The 16687-nt window shown below is 37.3% G+C and overlaps 1 protein-coding gene across 4 annotated transcripts in view; it reads right to left on the minus strand.

The window, feature by feature from the left end:
* nbeal1 (neurobeachin-like 1) overlaps positions 1–16687 on the minus strand; it is a 73049-nt gene that overhangs the window by 41894 nt on the left and 14468 nt on the right. For 2 of the 4 annotated variants that reach the window (XM_048200280.1, XM_048200281.1), the window contains exons 4-14: positions 14190–14351; positions 13128–13209; positions 11463–11590; positions 10232–10314; positions 9727–9812; positions 8482–8824; positions 7747–7853; positions 5951–6034; positions 3040–3123; positions 2000–2098; positions 99–673 (exon numbers count right to left, since the gene is read on the minus strand). In XM_048200280.1, coding sequence (XP_048056237.1) covers positions 99–673; positions 2000–2098; positions 3040–3123; positions 5951–6034; positions 7747–7853; positions 8482–8824; positions 9727–9812; positions 10232–10314; positions 11463–11590; positions 13128–13209; positions 14190–14351 — 1833 coding nt within the window. The remainder of the gene's footprint in view (positions 1–98; positions 674–1999; positions 2099–3039; positions 3124–5950; positions 6035–7746; positions 7854–8481; positions 8825–9726; positions 9813–10231; positions 10315–11462; positions 11591–13127; positions 13210–14189; positions 14352–16687) is intronic. The other 2 variants (XM_048200283.1, XM_048200282.1) reach the window with 1 other exon arrangement.

The raw sequence follows: 16687 nt of genomic DNA on the forward strand, positions 1-16687 counted from the left end.
TTGTTTATATCGAAAACAAGGCTGAATTTTTGACTTCTTGGTTCCTTTCCCACCAAAATCACTATCACTCCACTAATCTCTTTTATCTCCAGTCTCACCTATACAACTGTTTCCTCTTCTCTCCTTTACTAGGCGAGCCCAGTTGATCTTGGTCCAATGACAGCCAAGCAAAGAAGCTGAAGGCGTAGCCTGGCCAGCGGAGGATGGTCGGCACGGAAATGCCAGCCATGGGCGGTGACAGATCAAAGTACTGCATGGCGCTCTCCAGGCCCTGTTTGCGCACCATCCCCAGGAGAGAACGCAATACAGGACCCACATACGGGTGAGCACAGCCCGGTTCGTCCTGCCGCAGGAGTCTCAGTAGTTGCTGGAGCTCAGAGGAACTCAGAGATTGACTGCCTAAAGAACCCAACAGCCCCACCAGGCTCTCGGCACAGGCCCGGTGTAGCCGCTCATGCCTCTCCAGAGTCGACAGCAATCTGAGAGTCATGGAGGAATTGACACAGGTGGCTCGCGTCCGCCGGTTCAGACCGCAGATCCGGCGGAGCCAGTCAGCAGTGAAGATCTGCAGCTCGGCAGAGTCCAGCTCTGGAAGCCACTGGATCAGGAGCAGGAGAGGGTCCACGTTACTGATGCCCAGGAGGCCAACGGAGGAATGTTCACCTTCAACAGCCTGCAGGAATACAGAACAAGAACATGAGATGACTACGCTCCAAATGTAGTGAGCTGTATTAAAGGATTAGTCCACTTTTAAATACACTTTTCCTGATAAATTTACTCACCCCCATGTCATCCAAGATGTTCATGTCTTTCTTTCGTCAGTCGAAAAGAAATGAAGGTTTTTTGAGGAAAACATTCCAGGATTATTCTCCTTACAGTGGATTTCCATGGCTACCAACAGGTTGAAGGTCAAAATTACAGTTTCAGTGCAGCTTCAAGGGCTTTAAACGATACCAGATGAGTAATAAGGGTCTTATCTAGCGAATCGATCGGTCATTTTCGAAAAAAAATACAACCGTTTATGCTTTATAAACAAAATATCGCCTTGAACGTACTTTCCGCTTCCGCATTCTTCATAACGTTTACGCTGAATGTCCTATGCCTTCCCTATTCAAGTTACGGAAAAAAACGAAACTGGCGCCGCGTTCGTTCCGTAAGTAGAATAGGGAAGGCGTAGAACATTCAGCGTAAGCGTTATGAAGAATGCGGAAGCGGAAAGTATGTTCAATGAGATATTTTGTTTATAAAGCATAAACGGTTGTATTTATTTTGAAAATGACCGATCGATTCGCTAGATAAGACCCTTATTACTCATCTGGTATCGTTTAAAGCCTTTGAAGCTGCACTGAAACTGTAATTTTGACCTTCAATCTGTTGGTAGCCATTGAAATCCACTGTAAGGAGAAAAATCCTGGAATGTTTTCCTCAGAAACCTTCATTTCTTTTCGACTGACGAAAGAAAGACATGAACTTCTTGGATGACATGGGGGTGAGTAAATTTATCAGGAAAAGTGTATTTAAAAGTGGACTTATCCTTTAAAATACTCCATGTGACTACAGTGGTTCAACCTTAATGTTATGAAGCGATGAGAATACATTTTATGCGCAAAAAAGAAACAAAAGTAATGATTTTATTCAAACATTTGTTCTCTTCCCTGTCAGTCTCCTACGTTGTTGACGTAGTAAACAGTGCAGAGCTTCCGGGTTCTACGTCAGAACGGCGGCTCAGTATTGGTCGACGCTGTTCACGTGTGTGTGTGATGCTGATGCAGGAGCTGGCCAATAATGAGCCGTCGTTCTGACGTAGAACCTGGAAGCGCTGCACTGTGTTGACTATTTGTTTGTGTTGTGTTATTTTCCTGTTTATTACTGTGAAGGTGTTTTGAAACAATTCGTATTGTATAAGCAGTATATAAATAAAGGTGACTTGACAATGAGAAAGAAAAGGGCAGTTACATCATGTGACTGACTCACAGGAAACAGGAAGTGTTCATCTCACCATATTCATGAGTTCCTTCAGCAGGTGTCTGGAAGGCTGACCCAGTGACACCAACACTTCATACAGGTGAGTGTAGCCAATCCGCTCCTTAAATACTTCCTACAAGAAAACAAAATTGTTTTATTTATTATTTTATAAGTTTAAATTAGTTTCTGAATAGTTCAAATTCATTGGAATTTCTGTCATGATTTGGAACCAATCCAAAAGAATCCTAAAGGCATCAAATAAAAATTAAATAAAGATTCCTGCTGGTTACTAATCTTTGATCTATAACAGAAAAATATACATATATATTAATACATTTTCCAGGACTAGAAATAATTTTTAAATTCCCACATATTTCCAAGTGTCTCATGATCATGGAAATCCTGTTCTAAAGGTAAAATTTATTCTACTGCTAATTATATGCATAACTACACTAGCAATCAAAAAAGGTTGGGGTCAGTAAGATTTTTTTTTTTTTTGAAAGAAATACTTTTATTCAGCAAGGATGCATTAAATTGATCAAAAGTGACAGAAAAGATATAGTGCTTAACATTTGTAATGTTACAAATGATCAAATAAATGCTGCTCTTTTAAACTTTCTATTCATCAAATAATCCTGATAAAATATGTATCATGGTTTGAACAAAAATTAAGCAGCACAACTGTTTTCAACATTGATAATAATAATAATCAGAAATGTTTCTTGAGCACCAAATCAGCATATTAGAATGATTTCTGAAGGATCATGTGACACTGAAGACTGGAGTAATGATGCTGAAAATTCAGCTTTGCATCACATAATTACATTTTAAAATAGATTACAATTGTTATTTTAAATTGTAATATTATTTTACAATATTACTGTTTTACTCCATTTCTGCTCAAATAAATGCAGCCCTGGTGAGACTTTTATTTTTGAAAGAAGTCTCTTATTGGCTATTACAAGAGACTTGTGAAATAAAACATAAAAACATGTACAGACTCAAAACTTTTGAATGGCAGTGTATATAGAAATATGAATATTTGTTATATGTTGGAATTCTATTATAACAAACCTTTGCAGCAGGTGACTTGTGCATCACTGTTGAGAGAGTTTTGATTGTTGCCACGGCAAGAGAGTCGAGCCTCCCTTGGAACACCTGATTGGAGGAAAACACAGTCAATTAAGAGATACAGCCAATGGCTAAAGACTTAGTACAGTGTGCCATGTGGCCTGTTCTATTCCTGCCCTGTCTGTTCACTTCGCCATGCAAATAATGAATGAAAAGCCATGATGAGGAGCTTTGATAATCACCAGAATGCTACAACGGAACCATGCTAACATGAATAGGCAGGAATAGAATCAGGCATTGTGGCTGACATTGTAAATTTATGTTGATCATCAGAGTGAAATTGTTTGAGTTCTGAGTCTCTGATAAAGATGACATCAGATCATCAGTGCTCAGATCTGAAACTAAAAACTGTCCCCACCACCAACCAAGACACCAAATACAAACACACACTTCATATATATACACAGACATCTTATGCCCTCCATAACCCCAAAAACTCTGTCCAGCCACGCCTTATTATGAGACTCCTGATTGGCTGATTGCAAAAATCATGCAATGTTCTATTTGTAGTCGTAATTAGCTAGTTCATAATAGATATGACAAAGACTGGCTGGAGAGTCACAAGCACTGAGCAGCAATAAATAGAATAAGACATGAAATCAAGGAGGTCCTTCTATACGGCGATAAGCACACACAGCTATAGGCCGATAATATCCACGGGCAACACAAGGCTGCTGAGGTCACAGCATTCCAACCCTGTTACCATACCACCAGAGGAAAGGCGAAGGATAAACGGGAGGGAAACGAGCAAAGCAAAATAAATAGAATGAAATGATTATTGAAAGCATGACTGAGTAAATAAACTAAGGACCACTCCATTACAAGCCTCCACATTCACAGCACTTTAAATGCAGAAATGTTTTGATACCGAAACAAGGAAGTACTGAATGAAACAGGGCTGACCACTTACTGAATGGTGACAATAGATTTAGAGGTGAAACTCTGTGTTGTCATGGTGCGAAAAATGCATGCAAGTATGGGTGGGTAATACAAGCAAAAATGTTCCTGTATATTATTTATTTTATTTATAGTTTTTAAAAAAGTCACTTCTGCTCACCCAGGCTGCATTTATGTAATCAAAAATACAGTAAAAACAGTAATATTGTGAAATATTATTCCAATTTAAGATTTAAGATGTTTTCTGTTTGAATACATTTTAAAATGTAAATTATTCCTGTGATCAAAGCTGAATTTTCAGCATCATTACTCAAGTCTTCAGTGTCACATGATCCTTCAGAAATAATTCTAATATGCTGATCTGCTGCTCAACAAACATTTAATGTGTACAATTGTACAAAATATTTGTACTGTATATATATCACAGTACAGTCCAAAAGTCCAAAAGTTTGGAACCACTAAGATTTTTAATGTTTTTAAAAGAAGTTTCGTCTGCTCACCAAGGCTACATTTATTTAATTAAAAATACAGTAAAAACAGTAATATTGTGAAATATTATTACAATTTAAAATAACTGTTTTCTATTTGAATATATTTCACAAAGTAATTTATTCCTGTGATGGCAAAGCTGAATTTTCAGCATCATTACTCCAGTCTTCAGTGTCACATGATCCTTCAGAAATCATTCTAATATGCTGATCTGCTGCTCAAGAAACATTTAATGTGTACAATTGTACAAAATATTTGTGTACAATATTTTTTTTCAGGATTATTTGATGAATAGAAAGTTCAAAAGAACAGTGTTTATCTGAAATCTAATCTTTTGTAACATTATAAATGTCTTTACTGCCACTTTTGATTGATTTAATGCATCCTTGCTGAATAAAAGTATTCATTTCTTTAATTTCTTTTCAAAAAAATAAAAATAAAAATTCTTACTGACCCCAAAGTTTTGAACGGTAGTGTATAATGCTACAGAAGCTTTGTATTTCAGATAAATGCTGTTCTTTTGAACTTTCTATTCATCAAGGAATCCTGAAAAAAAAAGTACACAACTGTTTTCAACATTGAAAATAATCATAAATGTTTATTGAGCAGCAAATCAGCATATTAGAATGATTTCTGAAGGATCATGTGACACTGAAGACTGGAGTAATGATGCTGAAAATTCAGCTTTGCATCACAGGAATAAATTACTTTGTCAAATATATTTAAATAGTACACAGTTATTTTAAATTGTAATAATATTTCACAATATTACTGTTTTTTTACTGTATTTTTAATTAAATAAATGTAGCCTTGGTGAGCAGACGAAACTTCTTTTAAAAACATTAAAAATCTTAGTGGTTCCAAACTTTTGGACTGGACTGGACTGTATGTATATATATATATATATATATATATATATATATATATATATATATATATGGAATTCTGAGTATAACTTCTAAAAGTAAGTTTTAATTTCAGCAATTTATATAATTATATTATGTCTTATATTATTGTATTATTATAATATATTATTATAATATATTATATTATTTATTATAATTATAGTATATGTCTTAAATATTTTTTTTATTATTATTATTATTTCCCATTATTATATTGGATTGTTCATAAGATATGATACATTTTATAATATATATATATTTTTATTATTTATATTTTACATAATATTTAAATGATTTTATATTTAAATATTTATGTATTATACAGCATGTGATTTACATAATATCAGCCACAGTCAACTTTTTTTTAAAAATAATAATAATGTGCTTGTTTCAACCAGTATATTACCCACCCCTGCAAGTTTATATGGGACTTTTTTGACTCATAGTAACCCTGCTCAGGTGAGCGACAGAGGGGTGTGGTCTTGTCCTGGAGTGGTTGTGCGGGCGGCGGGGGTGGGGGGGGCGTGGTGAGCGGGGGGTGACAGGAAGCAGGTGGGCGGTACCTGAATCTCACTCTCTCCTGTCAGTAACCTGTTGGTTAAATCTTTCTGGTCCTTGTCTGCAGCTGTGCACCTAGCGTTAACCAGCTGCCGGGCGAAGCCGACCGCAGCAAGCACAGACGGTCAGATGAGAGGAAAGGGCAAAGGGTTAAGGTTAAAAGGTAGGAGCTCAAAGGTCATGACCCTAAGTGCCTAAGTGTTCTGTCGCTAAAAAGACAGAAACATGCATGGATAGAAGGCAGTGCTGCAGTTTAGATATGTGTACATGCTGTAAAGTGGTAACTATATAAGCACAGTAAGACAGTTTTAATAGCAACATACAGCATACTAAAGAGACAGTTGGAACATAATTTAGCACACAGCATACTGTTCTTTAAGGCAAAGAAAAACAAACACAGGATTGTAAACATTTACAAAAGAAACTGATTGGCGAGACAAATTCTCTCATGTGCATAAACACACAAAGAAAATCCTGCAACTGAACACAGTCAGTTAAACGACAATGAACACATTTATCTTTAGATTCTGGCAGGATCTAAAACACACTCGAACACACGGATGTTCCTGTCAAACACTGTAATGTGTAAGGCAGAAGGTCATTAACATCCTGTAAAAGTCCTTTAGTGTTAATAGAGCTCAAGAATCCACTTCAAAATCACCACAACTTCTTTTAGAGATGATATATCAGTCTTTCATATCAGGCCTAACCTTATGCTTTAAGGTTGTTAACTTCATGTTTAAAGAATCACATTTAATTGCTGAATTCCTACACTGTTAAAATAAAGTGTCAAATTCTATCTTTCAGCTTGTCTGTGAAGGTACACCTTAGTGCCATGTTTACTGTAACCCTAATGCATATTATATTAGTACGTTAAGGTAATAATATGTATCCTTAGGGAATTAATTTGCACCCTTAAAGTACTTTCACTACTTTCACTTTAGGGTTAGATAATTACAGTCACACCAAAATGTATTCAGACACCTGGAACATTTCATTCATTATTACAGTTTATTCACTATAGTTTAAAAAAATGGTAATACAATATGACAAGATCTCTTATGCTAACCAAGGCTGCATTTATTTGATCAAAAACACAGTAAAACAGAAATATTGTGAAATATTTTTACAATTTCAAATATGTTTTCTATTTGAATATACTTTAAAATGTAATTTATTCATGTGCAAACTGCAATAAAAAATTTTTTTCAAGATTATTTGAAGATAGAAAGTTCAAAAGAACAGCATTTACTTGAAATCGTATTATTATAATTGTCTTTACTGTCATTTTGATCAAATTAATGCATCCTTGCTAAATAAAAGTATTAATTTCTTTGCTCAAACTTTTAAACGGTATAGATAAAGTTAGCTAGCAGCTACCTGAACAATGTTAGTTAACATGAGATGCTAGTTATAGCATTAGAGCATAAAAGACAGCAGAGGTGTTTTATGATAAGAAAATATATTAAGAAGACACAAAAACCCAAATAATAAAGTATTCACGATAATTTCTCATGGGAATAGTCGTTCATTCATTCCTTAATAAGAGACACCAAGTATAAATTCTTTTTCCCCACAGGCCTTTTTTTCTGATTTTCAAATACTTTTTTGCTTTGAATCAAATATTGATTCATCTCGGAGTGGCTTAGAAGGTTTCAAGACTCGAGAGATTTTTCTGAAATGAATGCTTCCAAAACAAAGGGAGCTGACAAAGTCATTGTTGAGCTCTATTTTGACTTAAAACTGAGTAAATCCAAATGCATGCAGTGTAATGTAGTGTAGTGTTGTAAGAGGAGCTCACCTTACTGTTCTGCAAGAGTCGGGTCAGATGCTCAAAGCAGTTACTGTTGAGAAAGATGGCCTGCAGAACTGGCCGGTCGGTGCACTCAAACATATCCTGAATGGTTTCTGAGTGAAATGGAGAACAGGATTTCAGAACAGCACAGTAGTCAAGAGCAGACGATTAAAGAGGACCTATAATTCCCTTTTACAAAGTCTTGATTTTGTTTTTGGGGTCTACTAGAATGGGTTTTCATGCTTGAATGTTCAAAAAACACATTTTCATGTAAATGACATTGTTGCAGCACCTCTCTTCCCAGTCTGTCAGTAACGCTCTGTTTAGTTCCTGTATCTATGAAGAAAAGCACAATGTGCTCTGATTGTTCGGCTGGATCAGTGTGTTGTGATTGGTCAACTGCTTTGAGTGTTTTGGAAATGTCAAGCCCCTTACTATAACCGTGAGTTTCAACACACTAGTACTAACTTACTCAACCAGGCCTCGCCCCTCTATTTAACATATGTCTTTATGCCTTTATGCCTTAATATTGTGACGTATTCGTTCCTGGAAGAAAGCTCAAGACTACAATGGAGGCATTTCAGGAAGTTCAGAAACAGTGCACACTGATATAGAGAATAGCTCCCTTTGGAGGGACTTGTGCTTTGTAACTTTGTAGACCTTTTTCATACTCAAACAGCAACATTACACACTAAAGAAAGTTGAAAATGCATTAGAGGTGCTCTTTAAAGATCTACTCACCGAGCATGTTCACCTGTAACGCCACAAAGCGGCTCTCCCAGTGCCGAGAGTGGGGTGGTGTTGGACGACCTTTGACCTGCGCTGTGGCGGCGGGGTCTGAGTTGAGCAGTTTGAAGTAGCTCTCCAGCACGGAGCTGATCTCCACCTGTCTCTGATCGGAGCTGCTGGCCAGGAGACGGTGCACCACCTCCCTCAAACAGCCCAGCGTCAACAGGGCCTTCCTGTCTGGAGCCTCGCTGTCCCAATCCTCTCCATCTCCACCTCCGCTCAGACACTCGCCTGTACCCAACACTCCCAGCAGCACCTCCATTGTGGCCGGCGAGATGGCCAGCAGAGCATTACGCTGTTGAGAAAAAGAGACATTAAAGAGTTAGTTCACCCAAAAACTAAATTTCTGTCATTTATTACTCACCCTCATGTCATTCCAAACCCGTAAGAGCTTCGTTCATCTTTGGGAAACAGATTAGGATATTTTTGATGAAATCCAAGAGTTTTTTTTTTTTTTATCCCCCATAGAAAGCAACGTAATTACGATCATTCAAGGTCCAGAAGAGTAGTGAAGACATTGTTAAAATAGTCCACGTGACTACAGTGGTTCAACCTTAAAAGGATAGTTCACCCCAAAAATGAAAATTCTGTCATCATTTACTCCCCCTCAAGTTGTTCCAAACCTGTATAAATTTCTTTGTTCTGCTGTGCACAAAGGAAGATATTTGGAATAATGTTTGTAACCAAGCAGATCTCGCCCCCCATTGACTACCACAATAGGAAAAAAAAATTGGGTGCGAGATCTGCTTTCTTCCAAATATCTTCCTTTGTGTACAGCAGAACAAAGAAATTTATACAGGCTTGGAACAACTTGAGGGGGAGTAAATGATGACAGAATTTTTGGGTGGACCCAGATTTTCGGGTGAAATATTCATTGCTACCTATGAGGGATAAAAAAAAAAAAAAACTCTCGGATTTCATCAAAAATATCTTATTTTGCGTTCCAAAGTTGAGAGAACATCTTACAGGTTTGGAATGACATGAGGGTGAGTAATTAATGCCAAAAATTTCATTTTTTGGGTGAACTAACCAATTAAAAGAGACACAAAAAACTGAACTAGGAAGTATGTCTTTTATATGTTTATTTGCAAACCAAATATCATTTTACCACCATAACTGAGAAGTCACTTTATCATTATATCTAAAACTTCATCACTCTTTTGCTGCAGTGGCACACACCTGTGGATATGAGCTCACCTGTCCACCTGCGACGATGGCTCCAAACAGGTGCAAAAGGCAACATTTAAGACTGTCCTTTAGGTGCTCACTCTCCTGAAAACATTCTGAAACACACACAAATATGAATAAAGAGGTGTCTGCTTTTTATGCAAATGACAAATGGCAACAACAACATGCTGAATTATTTTTTTTGTACGCATCCTGTTAGACTTTTCTATCCTCTGTCTCTTCAGTACAGAACATCTTTCATACGTTCCTCAGTTCTACAGACTAAAAGTTAAGTATCGACTGCATTAATGCACAGGTACAGTCAGAAAAAGAGTGACACTTTATGTCTCTGGCTTCGGCCATTAACATACAGATAAGCAGTGTGAGGTTATAAGCGCAGGAACACTGAGACTGCTTTGTTTAGAGAGAGCTGGTTATGTGCCATCGCTGAAGGCTAAATGATAAAACAGCAGATTTGATCAGTAAATAAACAAACCACACATCCCACAGGGTTCATCCAAAGAGATAGACTTACGGTAGAAGAAGGGCACAAACTCTACAGTAAGCGGTGCAGCTTTAAATTTCTGTCTGCTTCTTTCCACAGTACTGAGCTGCTGTCTGCAAGAGCAAACAAACACAAACCAGATAAACAGACCCATTACTCACACTTCAGTTAGCGTCAATATAATATCACACACATGAATCATGCCATAGAGCAGAGATTGGTGAAGGTTTTTTTTTTTTTTTTTGCTAGGTATCACATTTTAATGCTCACAGTTCTCTGAAATCAGATAATGGTCACATGACATGCAAGTAAACAAATAAAATATTGCATTTTTATTTTGCTTTTATTTTAAAATTAAAATCTCATTGGGTTTGCAATCCCCAGTTTGGGAAACACTATCATATATTAAGTTGGATTATTTTAATATTTTAATAATATAAATATTGATTGTTTAAATCATAATATATTACTTTAAATAATTAATAATAAAAATAAACAATAAATCATAAAACATTATGACAGATATAAAATGTTAGATAACGTAAATTATTTGTGCCATGAGCCCAGGTTAATTTCTCCAGCTATGTTACCTGCCCTCAAATAACCCCTGAACACACATACACAGAGAGACACTCAGTAGAAGGAGAAAAGCTATTCACAAAACTTGTAGAACCAGACTACATGTGTTTATTGGTCAAACACAGCTGTGTTTTTCACTGTATATGTGTTCGCCTCATTTGACGGTGTGTATCTCATGTTACTGAATAACAGGGAACTGGACTGGATTGAGTGTTTTGGGTTTGCACATAGCACATATAGCAACATATACACCATGACTTGTAACATAAACCCTCACATAGTTATTCTTCACTTGCCTGTCATTTACAAAGCATTTAACTGCAGACAATGCAATGTTTTTCTAAGTGAAGTTATTTCAGAGGTGAAAAGTTCAAACATTTTGAGGAAAGATTAGAAATATAAACTTTTTGTTCTTTAAAACAACATGCACTGACGAATCATTCACAAGAGGACCGGGAATATATATTAAGAAAGTCAATGATTTACTTTTTCAGTAAATGATTTTCATTTAACATTGACTCTACAAAGCTATTTTAAACATTCCAGCTCTCCAAACAACACTGGTTTATTCTGCAGATTAGCAGCCTAATAATGCCCTATTCAGTGTGCGTGAGGAAACTTCTGGATTAGTACGTGCTTGTACAAAGTGATTAACAATGGAGGAATTGGTTGCATATCTCACCCGTGAATACGATGCCTCCAGTTGTGATAGGGATCATACAGACTCTCACAGAAGGCCAAAGCGTGACGGACAAACTCCTCAGCTTGTGTCTGATCAGCCAGCTCCTTCTCTTTCGTCTTACTCTTCAGCTAAATAGAGAGACAGAATTGTTGATTTACTTTATTACTGAGGAAGAGGAAGAAGAGAGGAAAAGAAAGATGAAAGAAAATAGTAGAGGAATAGAGAAAAAGGAAGATGATAAGGAAGAGGAAGAGGAAATGAGAGGAAAAATGAAAAGGAAAGGAAGAAAAAGATGAAAACAGAAAAAAAGAAGACGAGAGTAAAGTAAGGGGAAAGGGAAAAAAGAGGACAGGAAAAGGACAAAAAAAAGAGTAGAGGGAATGGAAGAGGAAACAGAAAGGACAACAAAGAAGAAATGAAAAATAGGAAAGGGAAGAAGAAAAAGAAGAAAAGAAATATGAAAGAAAATGGTAGAGGAATACAGAGAAAGAATAAGGAAGAAGAAAAGAGAAAATTAGAGAAAAGGGAAAGAGGAAAAAAGAAGCAAGAAAAAAAGGAAAGGAAGAAGAGAGGAAAAGGAAAGGGAAAAGGAATAGGAAGAGGACAAAGTACAGTAGAGGAAAGGAAAGAGGAAACAGGAAAGAAATGAGGAAGAAGAGGAAATGATAGAAAAAAATGAAAAGGAAAGGAAGAGAAAGATGAAAACAGAAAAAAGAAGACGAGAGTAAAGTAAGGGGAAAGGGGAAAAAAGAGGACAGGAAAAGGACAAAAAAAAAGAGTAGAGGGAACGGAAGAGGAAACAGAAAGGACAACAAAGAATAAATGAAGAATAGGAAAGGGAAGAAGAAAAAGAAGAAAAAGATGAAAGAAAATGGTAGAGGAATACAGAGAAAGAATAAGGAAGAAGAGAAGAGAAAAAAGGAAAAAAGAAGCAAGAAAAAAGGAAAGGAAGAAGAGAAGAAAAGGAAAAAGGAATAGGAAGAGGACAAAGTACAGTAGAGGAAAGGAAAGAGAAAACAGGAAAGAAATGAGGAAGAAGAAAGGGAAGAGGAAATAGACAAAAAGAAAGACAAAAGAAAATGGCAGAGGAATACAGAGAAATTGAAAAGGAAAGGAAGAGAGCTGAAAACAGGAAAAGGAAGGAGAGAAAAGGAAAAGAAGAGGACAAAAAAGAAATGAGGAAAGAAATGAGGAAGAGGAAGTGGGAGAGGGAAAAGGAAAAGGAAAGGAAGTGGAAATGACATGAGAATGTCTCTCTTTGTAGAAGAAAGAGGAAAAATGAGAAGAAAAGGAAGAGGAAAGGACAGGAAAAGGATGAAAAAGAGGAAAGGAAAGGGAAACAGAAAGGACAAGAACTGAGAGAGAAAATGGAAAAAAAGATGAGCGAGAAATAAGGAAGAGGAAAGAAAAGGGAAGAGGAAACCGAAAGGAAAGGGAAACAGAGAGGAAATGACAGGAAAGGGAAGAAGAAATGCAAAGGAATGGAAAAAGAAAGGAAAAAATGACAGGAAAAGGAAGAGTAAGGAAGGAAATGGAAGAGGAAAAAGAAAAGAAAGGGGGTAGGAGAGGAAAAGGAAAAAACAAGACAGTTTTTGACAAAATAAGAAAAAAAAGAAATGGAAGAATGGATAAACAGAAAGCATGGTTTTAGAGGGAGTTACAGACCTGTTGGATATAAAGCGTCGTCATGGTGATGATGTGGTTTATGTAGGAACAGGCGCCGATCTCCTCCACATTTGACAGGTTCCTGTCAAACAGATCACACAGCTGTCAGGGTGGAGAAACTGTGCATGCGTGTTTGAAACTGTATTGGACAGACCGCCGTATGACAGGACCATTAGATCTAGCTGTCAGAGAGATTCCCCTGCCATACATCACACACTGACTGCTGCTAAAGCTCGACATAGAGCTGACGCTACAGTGTGTGTGTGTGTGTGTGTGTGTGTGTGTGCATTTGTGGACAAATTACAACAACATTTTTCTGAATGGACGTGCATGACAAGTGTTTGCTGAAGAAGACAAATTTGCCCCAGGAGTTTGGGGCCTGTAAGATTGCTTAATGTTTTTGAAAGAAGTCTCTTCTGCTCATCAAGGCGGAGTTTATTGGATCAAAAATACAGTAAAAACAGTAAAATTGTGAAATATTATTGCAATTTTAAATACTTGTCTTCTAGTTATATTATCATTATTATAATATTTTTAAACATTATTCCTGTGATGCAAATCTGAATTTTCAGCATCATTACTCCAGTCTTCAGTGTCACATGATTCTTCAGAAATCATTCTAATATGCTGATTCGCTGCTCAAGAAACATTTCTTATTATTATCAATGTTGTGTTTTGAAAAAATTTTTTGTAGAAACTATGATACAGGATTCTTTGATGAAGAGAAAGTTCAAAAGAACAGCATTTATTTAAGAGTGTCCTTAAGAGTGTGTGTGTGTGTGTGTACAAATGAGCAGCAGCTGCCATACGAGGAATCGTACTGTCAGACCATGAAAAGTCTCGAGGTGTCACTGAAAGTGGAAACCATACATGAACCTTCAGCAGCAGGTGATCGGAGAACTCATGAAACATTCAGCAGGAGCACTGGTGTCCAGTTTCTGTTTTCACTGAATTTCGATACACTTAATATTTTCATAAGAGACGGTTTCTGCAATGTGTTTTTCTTGGTCATAAAGTTTTCTCCCATCAGGAGGACACTGGTGTGACGTCTCAGAGTCTGACCTGCAGATGACGATGAGGAACTTGAGGAGCAGGAGGGCTAACGTCTGCTGCTCGGGCTCCAGCCCCTCAGACGCTTTCTGCACACACTGCAGCAGCTGCAGACGCAACACCTGCAGGATGTTATCAGGGAGCAGCGTCATGACAGGGGGCGTCTCCTCCAACCTGCAAAACCATTATAAAGTGCAAAACTATTATTAAAGGTGCCCTAGAATGTTCTTTCACAAGATGTAATATAAGTCTAAGGTGTCCCCTGAATGTGTCTGTGAAGTTTCAGCTCAAAATACCCCACAGATTTTTTTTAATTAATTTTTTTAACTGCCTATTTTGGGGCATCATTAACTATGCACCGATTGAGGCTGCGGCCCCTTTAAATCCCACACTCCCTGCCCCCTGAGCTCTCAACTCTATATACATTGCATAAACAAAGTTCGCACAGCTAATATAACCCACAAATGGATCTTTACAAGATGTTTGTCATGCATGCTGCATGCATGGATCGGATCATGTGAGTATAGTATTTATTTGGATGTTTACATTTGATTCTGAATGAGTTTGATAGTGCTCCGTGGCTAAAGCTAACATTACACACTGTTGGAGAGATTTATAAAGAATGAAGTTGTGTTTGTGCATTATACAGACTGCACGTGTTTAAAAATGAAAATAGCGACGGTTCTTTCGTCTCCATGAATACAGTAAGAAATGATGGTAACTTTAACCACATTTAACAGTACATTAGCAACATGCTAAAGAAACATTTAGAAAGACAATTTACAAATATCACTAAAAATATCATGATATCATGGATCATGTCAGTTATTATTGCTCCATCTGCCATTTTTCGCTATTGTTCTTTCTTGCTTACCTAGTCTGATGATTCAGCTGTGCACAGATCCAGACGTTAATACTGGCTGCCCTTGTGTAATGCCTTGAACATGGGCTGGCATATGCAAATTTGGGGGCGTACATATTAATGATCCCGACTGTTACGTAACAGTCTGTGTTATGTTGAGATTCACCTGTTTTCCGGAGGTCTTTTAAACAAATGAGATTTACATAAGAAGGAGGAAGCAATGGAGTTTGAAACTCACTGTATGTCATGTTATTCAAATATGCCAAGGTAAATTCAATTTTTGATTCTAGGGCAACTTTAAATGGTCCATTTGTTTTGAGTATGAAACTTATATGGTGTCATTTTGTGATCCTTAACTACACTGAAAAAATGATCTATTCATTAAAGGAGTGGTTCCTGTTTCCCTTCTCCTAAAAACGCTCTGTTGAGTTCCTGGTTCTATGAAGCCCCTATGAAGTTCTATTTCCCTCAGAAATACGCAATGGGCTCAGATTGGTTAGCTGGCCCAGTGTATTGTGATTCGCTGTCCGGAACACGTTGTCACGAAACGCCACGCCCCTTACCATTATGGGCAAAAGACGGATGTGCCTCATGTGGTTCCACACTTGCAAAACCTTCATTCATCTTCAGAACACAAATGAAGATATTTTTGATGAAATCAGAGCCTTCTGAGCTCCCTATAGACAGCAACATCAAGGCCCAGAAAGGTACTAAAGACATTGTTAAAATACTCCAGGTGACTGCAGTGGTTCAACCTTAATTTTATGAAGTGACGAGAATATTTTTTGTGTGCAAAAACAAAACAAAAATAACAACTTTATTCAACAATATCTTCTCTTCTGTGTAAATCTCCTTCATTGTTTACGTTCAGCGCTTCCAGGTTCTACATCAGAACGCCGACGATTATTGCCTGACGCTGTTCACATGAGCAGCACAACGCACGCGTGTGATGCAAAAAGCATTCTCATTGCTTCATAACATTAAGGTTGAACCACTGCAGTCACATGGACTATTTTAACAATGTCTTTAATGCTTTTCTGGACCTTGAATGAAGGTAATTGACCCTTCGCAAAGACCCGCCCCCCTTAGTTACTGTTGCTTTGTCCGACAAGCCGTGGCGCTGTCACGCCACACGCAGTGAAAAATACATCGTGGAGCAAAGAGGATACTGACAACACGTCGACAGACAGGACAGCAGATTACTTATGATATTAAACAAAGTCCCAGCTTTCAAACTGTGTAGTTTTTTAAAAAATTCAAACAATAAAAACCGTTTTGTGGCTCTTTAATGTGTCGTGACAGATTGCTGTAGCGCCTCAGCTCAAGAGGCTCGTAAACCGATCATCTCTTACTACTAGTTCATGTATAGCATCAAATAAACATGAATGAACATGAGAAGGAATGTTGTTTCAAACGCGTAGAGACGTCAATATACAACATTTTTCAAGTTTAACTCCACCGAGGTTAATCTTCTAACTCCTGACTGCTTTGTCGGACAAAATGGCGGATTCGGCGTTCTGATTGGTTAGAATGCTTGTCAATCAAACTCCCTGCGAAGGGTCAATTACGTTGCTTTCTATGGGAGATTAAATTTTTTTTTAAAAACTTGGATTTCATCAAAAATATCTTAATTTGTGTTCCGAAGATG

Source organism: Megalobrama amblycephala, linkage group LG8 (genome assembly GCF_018812025.1).
Source record: "Megalobrama amblycephala isolate DHTTF-2021 linkage group LG8, ASM1881202v1, whole genome shotgun sequence".
Classification (NCBI taxonomy): Eukaryota; Metazoa; Chordata; class Actinopteri; order Cypriniformes; family Xenocyprididae; genus Megalobrama; species Megalobrama amblycephala.